This window comes from Thamnophis sirtalis, unplaced genomic scaffold, assembly GCF_051295495.1.
Source record: "Thamnophis sirtalis isolate CommonGarterSnake01/CBP01778 unplaced genomic scaffold, rThaSir2_p1.2 scaffold_13, whole genome shotgun sequence".
Taxonomy (NCBI): Eukaryota; Metazoa; Chordata; class Lepidosauria; order Squamata; family Natricidae; genus Thamnophis; species Thamnophis sirtalis.
In genome coordinates, this window is record NW_028261393.1 from 53,716,266 (window position 1) to 53,726,372 (window position 10,107).

The window sequence follows — 10,107 nt, forward strand, 5'->3', positions numbered from 1 at the left end:
GATCGGGATGCTCTGTGCACAGTCACTCACACCCTCGTCCTTTCTCACCTGGACTACTGTAACGCTCTCTACATGGGGCTGCCCTTGAAGAGCACCCGGAGGCTTCAACTGGTCCAGAATGCGGCTGCGCGGGTTATCATGGGGGGCACCTAGGTGCTCCCATGTTACACCCCCTTTTAGGCGGCCTGCACTGGTTGCCGGTTGTCTTCCGGGTGCGATTCAAGGTACTAATTATGACCTTTAAAGCGCTCCATGGCTTAGGCCCAGGATACCTGCGAGACCACCTACTGCCACCGGTAGCCTCCCACCGTCCAGTGCGTTCCCACAGAGTTGGCCTCCTCAGGGTGCCGTCGGCCAGACAGTGTCGGCTAGCAACCCCCCCAGGGGGAGAGCCTTCTCTGTGGGAGCGCCTTCCCTCTGGAATGAGCTGCCCCCGGAGCTTCGTATAATCCCTGACCTCCGGTCCTTCCGACACGCCCTAAAAAGTTGGCTTTTCCAGCAAGCCAGCCTGGCCTGAACAAAACAAAACAAATTATTGATCACTGTTAATTTTAATTCGGATTTTTTTTAATGTCATTGTCAATTTTAATTGGGTTTGGGATATTCTATTTAATTTCTTTTTAACTTTTGTATTATGTGTTTCTTTTAATGTTGTACGCCGCCCTGAGTCCTTGGGAGAAGGGCGGCATATAAATCTAATAAACCGAAACCAGTGTTTCTCAACCTTGGCAACTTGAAGATGTCCGGACTTCAACTCCTAGAATTCCCCAGCCAGCATTCGCTGGCTGGGGAATTCTGGGAGTTGAAGTCCGGACATCTTCAAGTTGCCAAGGTTGAGAAACACTGATCTAAACCTAAACCCTTGGCATCCCCTGCAATGGAGATGGCCTTCGCCCGTGGGAGGAAGCGGTCTCCAGGCAAGGCTTCCTCCATCCAAATTCCAAGAGGACCAGGAAGGAGCCACTGTAGCCTGGAGACAAGGCAGAACGCACGGCTTGCATTCTGGAGCTGATGGGAATCAGCCTGAGGAGGGGGTACATGGAGGGTCTGGCTGGGGAGCCCACCTCGGGGCTTGGAGCCATGAGCCATATGTGAAGACAGGTCTCCTGCACCCACAAGGGGGATTGTGACTGGGGAGGCTGGACGGAGCCCTCTCTGGGCGCAGCAGAGGTCAAGCTGGCTCAACCGTCTTCTGGCCTGCCTGGGGGCTTCTGCTTGGCCACTCGGGGGGAGGTGAGAACACTGGGCTGCAGACCCTTCGAGGATTTTCGTTATTTTGCCCTTGGTGTCTAAACTCAACAGCCAAGCAAAGAACTAATAAAATCGGTAAGGATCCGTCCAACTCTGCTGGATCTGCTTCCAGCATGAAGATTGATCGGTTGACATCCTGCTTCCTTATTTTTACAAACAACTCGAGACAACGAGTCTAGATAGATGCCTTCCTCCTCCTCTGATTCCCCACCGCGACAACCCTGCGAGGTGGGCTGGGCTGAAGGAGAGGGACTGGCCCTAAGTGACCCAGCTGGCTTTCATGGGCCCATTTCCTTTTGGCCAAGTGGCTTTCTATTCTCCTCACTCCTCTATTCCTCACATTTTGTATATTGTAAAGTACAAACAAATAAGTAAATAAATAAGTAAACAAATAAGTAAGTAAATGAGGAAGTAAATAAATAAGTAAATAAATAAGTAAACAAATAAGTAAATAAATAAGTAAACAAATAAGTAAGTAAATGAGGAAGTAAACAAATAAGTAAACAAATAAGTAAATAAATAAGTAAGTAAATAAATAAGTAAATAAGTAAGTAAGTAAGTAAATAAATAAGTAAACAAATAAGTAAATAAATAAGTAAGTAAGTAAATAAGTAAATAAATAAGTAAATAAGTAAGTAAGTAAATAAGTAAATAAATAAGTAAGCAAATAAGTAAATAAATAAGTAAGTAAATAAGTAAGTAAATAAGTAAGTAAATAAATAAGTAAATAAATAAGTAAATAAGTAAATAAGTAAATAAGTAAGTAATTAAGTAAATAAGTAAGTAAATAAGTAAGTAAATAACTAAGTAAATAAATAAGTAAATAAGTAAATAAGTAAATAAGTAAATAAGTAAGTAATTAAGTAAATAAGTAAGTAAATAACTAAGTAAATAAATAAGTAAATAAATAAGTAAACAAACAAACAAATTAATAAGTAAGTAAATAAGTAAGTAAATAAATAAGTAAATAAATAAACTAATAAACAAACAAACAAACAAATAAATACAATTAAATGAATGTGCTGCTTTTAGTTAGGAACCAAACTGGGAGAGTTTGTGGTCTCAGCACCTCTGCACTCTCTGATAGATTCTGGATCAGTTGGTGGCCCAGAGGGAGCCACAGCTGCAGCATGGCAGCCAAAAGCATGGCCCCTCTCTTGCCCCCCCCCCCGGGCTTCTTTCTCTCTTGGGCCCCTCCCTTGCTTTCCACCAGCCTCCGGGGGTAACCCACTAAGCTTACATAATGGCTTGGGCGCGGGGTGGGGTGGGGGGAAGGCAGGGGTTGGTTGGTGGCAAAGATGACAGAAAGAGGTTCTTGTGTGAACACAATCCCCACCCTTGTGTCCAGGGCAGAACAATGGACACAAGAAGACAAGCAGGATGAGCCTCCCCAAGGCTTGAGCTCAACACTCTCCCCCCCCTCCCACATACACACACATAGGGTTGTGTTGAGTCCGGAGGAGCTCTGGCTGGTACCAGCAGGGGGGGGGGGAGAGGAGGCGTGGGTGCCACAGGGACAGAGATGGAAGGGGGGGCTTGGAGCTGCTTCTCCAAGGCTGTTTTGACAGAGGCCAAGAAAGGACACCCTCAAAGTGTTTCAGGGAGGAGGAGGAGGAATGAGGCTGGATTGATGCCAATCCAGAGCTTTCTCCTAAGTGTTGGGGAAAGGGATGGAGGCATCTTTCAGCCTGCAGAGAACTGGGGCTGCTGAGCCCACCCCTGACCTGGGCAGCGGAGTGCCATCATGACCTCACCTGTCTTCCTCTGGTCACCTCCTCTCACTGTCCAGAGACACAGTGGCCAAAGGAGCCTGGCTTCCCAGGCCTTTTTAGGGTAGGGAGAGGCCTGAAGGTAAAACTGCCAGGTCCAGCCGCCGCCTGGAAGGCTCTGCGGGGTCAGGCACTTCCACCGAGATCCTGGGGAGCCTTGGGGATTTCTGAGATTTCCAGTGGATCTTTGGCCAGGCAAGAGAACGCCAGGCGGCTGGAGCCACATCAACAGGGGACTGAGTCTTTCCGACTGGGCAACCAAACTTCCCAGGCGCGGGCCCACTGGGAAATTTGGGGGACTTGCACACCTGGCCACTTGCCACCCAAGGACGCTCAGAGCCACTGAAAGGGGAAATGGAGCTGAAGCTTCTTATTCTGCAGCAGGGAAACTGGGGAGGCGGGGGGCTTTTGGCCAATCGGACGGAAGACTCCCCAGCCAGGAGCCCTTTGGACTTCATGCTGCTGTCCCTCGCCAGCCCCCTCCCCACTCCCCCTAGAACCCCGCGTGTGGTCCTCAGATGGAAGCTCCCCGCCCGCGTTAGCCGAGAAAGCCACTTCGGGAAGCCGAACGAGCCTTCCGATATTTGCAGACGGGGGTTTCTCGTGACTTTAATTGGGGTGGAAGCAGGTCCCCAGAATGGGTGCGGACAGCCAGGTGCAGAATAAATGAAGAACAATTAAACCGAAACCCCGGGAAACAATTCAAATGGAGGTGTTTACAACGAAGTAGAAAAGCTGCAGCATGATGAAGCCAGAGGGAGCACTTGGAGAGGGGGGGGCATGTTCACCTCATCCCCTACCGCCCCCCCCCAAAAAAAAATCTGCCTGCAGCCTGCACGCAAGGACTTCTCTTTCAATCTGAGCCCATTGCAGCCCTGTTCACTCAGCTGAGCAGGCAGTCAGTCAGTCAGGCAGGCAGGCAGGCAGTCTGGCAGGCAGGCAGGCAGGCAGGCAGGCAGGCAGGCAGGCAGGCAGGCAGGCAGGCAGGCAGGCAGGCAGGCAGGCAGGCAGTCAGGCACTGTCCCTGCAGAAGAGCCCTTGGCTGGCCCACCCAGATATGGGGCTGGCTCTAGGGAGCTGAAATAGATCCCCCGCTGCATCGCCCCATCTGATCAGAGACGCTCCAATGTTCAGGGAACATTAAAGGTCCTCTAGCCCAGTGTTTCTCAACCTTGGCTACTTGAAGATGTCTGGACTTCAACTCCCAGAATTCCCCAGCCAGCGAATGCTGGCTGGGGAATTCTGGGAGTTGAAGTCCAGACAACTTCAAGTAGCCAAGGTTGAGAAACACTGCTCTAGCCAACTCCCTGCTCCGTGCAAAATCCACTCTGAGAGAAGGCATTGCTGTGAATGGCCTTGATCCCAGGCGGCAGGACGCATTCAATGAGCCCATCGTGAGCTGCTGGTGTAGGAGGAGAAGATCTAACGTCGTAAAGTATCCCAGACCTACAGGGGGCACCTGTGATCTCTGCTTCCTCTGTCTTCTCCTTCTGGGGCACATGCTTGGCTTGCTTTTAAGGGATGGGGGGGGGAAATACTGGGGGAGGAAGGAGGAGAGAGTCTGTGCAGGGGGGGAAAGTGGGCTATGAAATGCTAGGAGCAGGTACACTGCCTGCAGGAGCCAGGCAAGCATTAGAACCACCCCTTGCCTTCTGGACAGGGGGTGCTGTGCAGGTGAGAGGGGGGCTCTCCTCCACTTGGAATCCCTCAGGAGCTGCTCTCATTCAGAAAAAATGTAATTTTAGGTGCCCGTTTTATCTTGACAGCCATATTATTCACGATTTAATATTGTGCCGATGTTGGCTGTTCTGCTTTATACCTTGGCGCACCTCAGGCAGCCTGGCAGGGGCAGGAGGAGAGCCAAGCATCCCTGTGCAACTTGGGAATTGCTGGCTGGGGTGGGGTGGAAATAAGAAGTACGAGGGAGAAGCCGAAGCCAGGAGCTGCTAAGAGCCCCCTCTCCCGGGTGCCCTGGGAGGTCTGGAAGATGCTTGAGAGCTGCCAGCTCCCTCTTCAATGGGGGGGGGGGCTTGTGTGGCAACCGCTCAGGTCAAGGAGATCCTATTTCCAATCAATTAATTCTGCAGAGAAGGGGCTGAGAGGAAAGGCCTGGCAGGGGTTAATAGGGGTGCCCATTCCGGCAGGAGGATGGCGATGAAGATGCCCGAGTCTCCCTGCAGAAAGAACTCCATTCTAGAGAGCATGACAACCTCCTTCTATGAGCTCTTAGAACCGAAAATACCCACAAAGCTTAACTACCCACCCATATCTTCCCCGGCTTCCCTTCCCTCACCCAGGACCCTCGCCCTGCCTCCTGCCTGTCCCCCCCACACCTCCATTCTGCAGCTTCAGCTACACTTCTCAGCCTCCCTGAGGACAGCTCCCTCGGACCCTCCATTGAGGTGCCCCCAGACCTCCAAGGAGATGTTGGCACCGCCTCAAAGACCCCCTTCCTGGAAAAGGGATCAGGTTCAAACTCCCCGCTGGAAGGAATGCCGAACCTGGATGGAGATTCGGGAGACGCTCCCTAAATAGCTCGCCAGTCTTTCTTCGGGACGTTTTTTGGGGTGCTAAAACGGCACTTTTTAAAATTTTAAGTCGGTTTTTTTTAAAAATCCCAAGCGCCCAGAAGAAAGGGCATTTAAACCCTTCAGCCCAGCACTGTGTTTGAAGGGCGATGGGGTAATAATATAGCCCAGCTTCTTAATTGCAGGTTCTCCCCCTATTGGAGAAGGATTAAAGGCTTCCTCGGATTTGCAGACTTACCCATAGTTTCAGGATGCGAGTCAAGGTACCTTTGGTTTTTTTCCCCTTCGGCCTCTGCTCAGCTAGAAGAACCCTTCGTGGTGCCCTGTTGGCTTCTCTCCTTCCTTCCCTCTGCTGACTGTCCTGTTCACCAGCAAAGAAAAGGGCTCTTGGGTTGACAGCCAGCCCCCTTAAAGAGCCGCCCCCACTTCGTCCGCTCCACCCCTTGGACTCTCCCCTCTCTCTTAACCCTCCTTTGGATGGGGCTGTGTGCGTTTCTGAGCATGGCACAAGCCAGTTTGCCCTTCGTGGGGCTCCCAACAGCCTTTGGTCACTGGAGGGACCGAAAAGGCAGCCGGATTCAGCTTTGGGCTCTTCTGGGGATCCCCACAAACATTGGGGAGGGGGTGGTGGAGTTGCCGTAAACTCTGAGAGCTGTGCTTCACTATGGTCTTTCTGTGGCTCATCTATTCCTGGCAACAACTCTCTGTATTTCCAGTCTCCCCTGTAGAAAGGGCCAAGGTTTGGGGGCAGGGGACCTGTGTTGCGCAATGAGCCTCTTGGGTGGTGGGCAAAAAGGCTGGATGGGCCCAGGGAGAGAGGGCCTTGAATGGCCTTCGGGAATCCCCGTCTCTTGTGGCATTCGGAGATCCCTCTCCATCTTCTGCTTGCAGTTAGCCCCGCACCGAGTAAATCCAGCAAAGGGAAGGGAGCAAAATAAGGGTGGGGAAGGGCAAAAGGCAAGTGGCTTTGGAAGCAGATAAGGCAGCTGCAGAGCTGGCATGAAGCCAGGGGGGTGATCCAGGCCGTATCCCACCCCCCCTCCTTTACCCTAGAAAGTAAGCAAAGGCAGCCAGCTCCCAATATCTCACTGGGACAAGCTTGTTGGGGAGGTGGGGGGGAGCACAGTAGAAGCCACAGTGGTGGGTTTCAAAAAAAATTTGGAACCTCTTCTGTAGGTGTGGCCTGCTTTCCGGGTCCACTGGTGGAACCTCTTCTAGCCAAGGTGGTGCAGTGGTTAGGGTGCAGTACTGCAGGCCACTTCAGCTGACTGTTATCTGCAGTTCAGCGGTTCTAATCTCACCGGCTCAAGGTTGACTCAGCCTTCCATCCTTCCGAGGTGGGTGAAATGAGGACCCAGACTGTGGGGGCGATATACTGACTCTGTAAACCACTTAGAGAGAGCTGAAAGCCCTATGAAGCGGTATATAAGTCTAACTGCTATTGCTATTGCTATTGCTATTCTACTCTGTTCAATAGATTTGATGAACCAGTTCTACCGAATAGGTGCGAACTGGTAGGAACCCACCTCTGATAAGCCAGTAATGTTAACTTTTTGAGTTATCTTTATTTTATTTTATTTTTTTATTAACAAACATGTAAAATACACACACACACAAAACCTAGACGTACGCCACATTTACACAATACAGCACGAACAGGAGCTTCCTGTTCTTTCTAATAGCAATCATCAATCGATACCGCTCACCTTATATTATTTCCCCTTCTATTGTATTTCGTTCGGATTTCACCATTCTTAACCCTCTTATTTTACTCGTAACTATTATTTTTTTTGAGTTTTGTTATGTTCCTTCATTGATTCTTGTTTCTTTCCTCCATCTACCTATATTGAGTTATCTTTAAAGGCTTTAAAAAAACCCCTTCCTTTTATTAAAAAAAACCCTCCTTTGAAATGCCAGCAGTTTGTGCTAAGACATCCACAAATCGTGAACATCTCTCCAAATGTTTCTCCCAAAAACAGGTGCCCCCCCCCCGATCCATCCAGATCACATTTCCCGGGACTAACCCTGGCCTGGCAGGGGTGGCTCTATGGCAGTGTTTCTCAACCTTGGCAACTTGAAGATGTCTGGACTTCAACTCCCAGAATTCCCCAGCCAGCGAATGCTGGCTGGGGAATTCTGGGAGTTGAAGTCCAGACATCTTCAAGTTGCCAAGGTTGAGAAACACTGCTCTATGGGAAGGCCCCACCTTGGCTGAGAACAAGGGGGGGGGGGGCTGTCAAGAATTCAGACCAGGGTTTGCCTACTATTCAAGAATGGACATTAAAAGTTACAACCCTAGCAGAGATGGCTAAAATATCAGCATATCTCAAATGAGAAATATAAACTGGAGTGGAGAAGATGGATTGACTATACTCAAAATAAATACGGGACTAAGAAATTCCAGATAGTTTATGACTGAAGAAGCAAGGAATGATATAATCTGTTTAGAGTTAGCCTAACAAAAGAGGAGTTAAAGCTCAAATGAAAGATGATACTAACTTTTTTTAAAAGTTTATCTTAGAACATCTTTGTTAAAGATTTATACCCTGTATTTGTTCTGGGAAGTCGGGGGGTGGGGAGGGGAAGGTTGGGGGGGTTGGGTTCGGGTGGGGAGGGTGTGGGGGGAGGTAAATATTTGTAAAAGCCTTTTTTTTTCCCAAAAGTTTTCAATTAAAAAAAAAAGAATTCAGGCCAAAACGCTCAAATGCTAAAATACATCATGTAAATGAAATGAAGAGTGTGGAAGAGAGAAAAGAGGCAAGAGGAAGAAGAGAGGGATAGGAGATAGAGGAGGGGGGAGAGGAGGAGGAGAGAAAGAAGGAGTGGAAAGGGGAGAGAAAGAGAGAGGAAGGGGAAGTAGAGAAGGACAACAGGGGGAAGAAAGGAGGTAGGGAGGAGGAGGAGGAGGAGAGAGGGAGAAGAAAGTGATGGATAGAGTATATGGAGAACAGGAGAGCCAATGATAGTTTTGGGGGTTGATGATAAGACAAATTGATGTAAATATTTAATCATATTTAAAAAGTTGGTTATGTAACAGTACACATGGGGTTATTTGTAGGAAAATGAAAAAAATAAAAAACTGTTGGGGGGAAAAAGAATTTGGGGTCAGGGACCATGACAGCCATCCGTGCCTGTCTGTGGCTGGGAGAAGGAGATGCTAGATCTGGGCCAAACTTATCCGGGTGGACTTGAACTGCTTCTGTCCTTCCTTCTCCCGGTTTAACAGCAATACTTGCTCCAAGGGGAGCCCGGGAGGGGCGCCCTGCTTGCCTGCCCCTCCCTCCCTCCCTGCCTTCCGCCCTTCCTCCCCAGAGTCCTCGAGCCCAGCGCCTCCCTTTGCTCTCCGGGAGCCTCTGGTTGCCTCTGCGGGGAAAACCTGCCCGCTATCCGCTATCCCTCTCTTATCCCGGCGGCGACCTTCTCTGGGACGCGTGTCGGGCGCCAGCACTTCGCAGAGGCGGCGTTTCTGATCTGCGACCGGCAGGGGGCAGCAGCAGCCGTTGCGCAGAACCGGCTGCTGTTTATAGGGCACCCCCAGTGCTGCTGATCCAGGCCGTGGGGTCCAGGCTGTGGGGCAGAAGGTCTCTGAAGGGTCTTTGACCAGAAGCTTCCTTCTGCAATCTAGCTGCCTCCATGTACCCACGTGGAGGGGAGGGAGGGAGAAGCGAGCAGCGCCCCCTCCCCACTCTGCCCCAAGGCACGGGATGCCCAGGCTGGCATCCTTCCTCGACTCCCCTGCTTCTTAGGCGGGCAGGAAGACCCTTTCTGTGACGCCAAATCAAGAGAGCTCCAGCCATACTTATCTGCCCCCTCTCTTCAGTGTCCCTCTACTGTTGTTCGGGCTCTGAACTAAGGACCGTCCACACTGACCTTCCCAGGGGCCTCGGATTCCCCTCCCCTCCCTCCCTGGAGTAGAAGGGGTCCCACCCTTCCTGTGTGCATGGGCCCACCCTGGAGAGGAAGAGCAAAGTGCCCCCCTCTGCACTGAATGGGCCACAGCTCTGTGCCTCTGGGTGTCAACTCCTCTCTCTCTCTCTCTTCTCCTCCCTCCTTGGAGGAAGACCAAGTCATAATGTGGGGAGGGAGGGGAGAGGGAGGCAGCGGCGTATGAGACACCGATTAATTTGAGACACATTGCAGGAGCGGCTGATGAAAAGACTTCGGTCCCAGGGGCTGGAGAGCTTGGGATGGCAGGGGGGACCACTGAGAGCAGACCCCTCCGCCCGAAGCCACCCAGCGGAATCCCAGCAGTAGGAATAGGGCTGCCCGCACTCTTGCTTAGTTGGAGGGGGGGGAAGCTTCAAGGCTCCCTACTTGCCCCATAATGGGAGCTGCTCTTCCCCAGTCCAGGATGCTAAAGGGTGACCGGTTGCCCCCCAACTGCCCAGCTGCTGCAAATCCTCTCTGATCCCCATAAGGGTCCAGTCAGCAGCCCCATGGCTGCTTTGGGCGGCCTTAAGGCTTCAGGCTCTTTTGCACTGCTGAGCTCTGGACCCAGGCTCACCCTCCAAGTGGCCATTGTTGGAGGAACAGGAGGAGGGGGGAAGAGGGGGAGGAGG

General features: G+C 51.0%; 1 protein-coding gene across 2 annotated transcripts in view; it reads right to left on the reverse strand.

Moving 5' to 3' along the window:
• The window catches only part of PLP1 (proteolipid protein 1), a 22,766-nt gene extending 16,830 nt beyond the window's left edge, over positions 1-5,936 (reverse strand). For both annotated transcript variants that reach the window (XM_087727000.1, XM_087726999.1), the window contains exon 1: positions 5,787-5,936. In XM_087727000.1, coding sequence (XP_087583126.1) covers positions 5,787-5,790 — 4 coding nt within the window. In that variant the 5' untranslated portion in view covers positions 5,791-5,936. The remainder of the gene's footprint in view (positions 1-5,786) is intronic.
• Between the last annotated feature and the right edge of the window lie 4,171 nt (positions 5,937-10,107).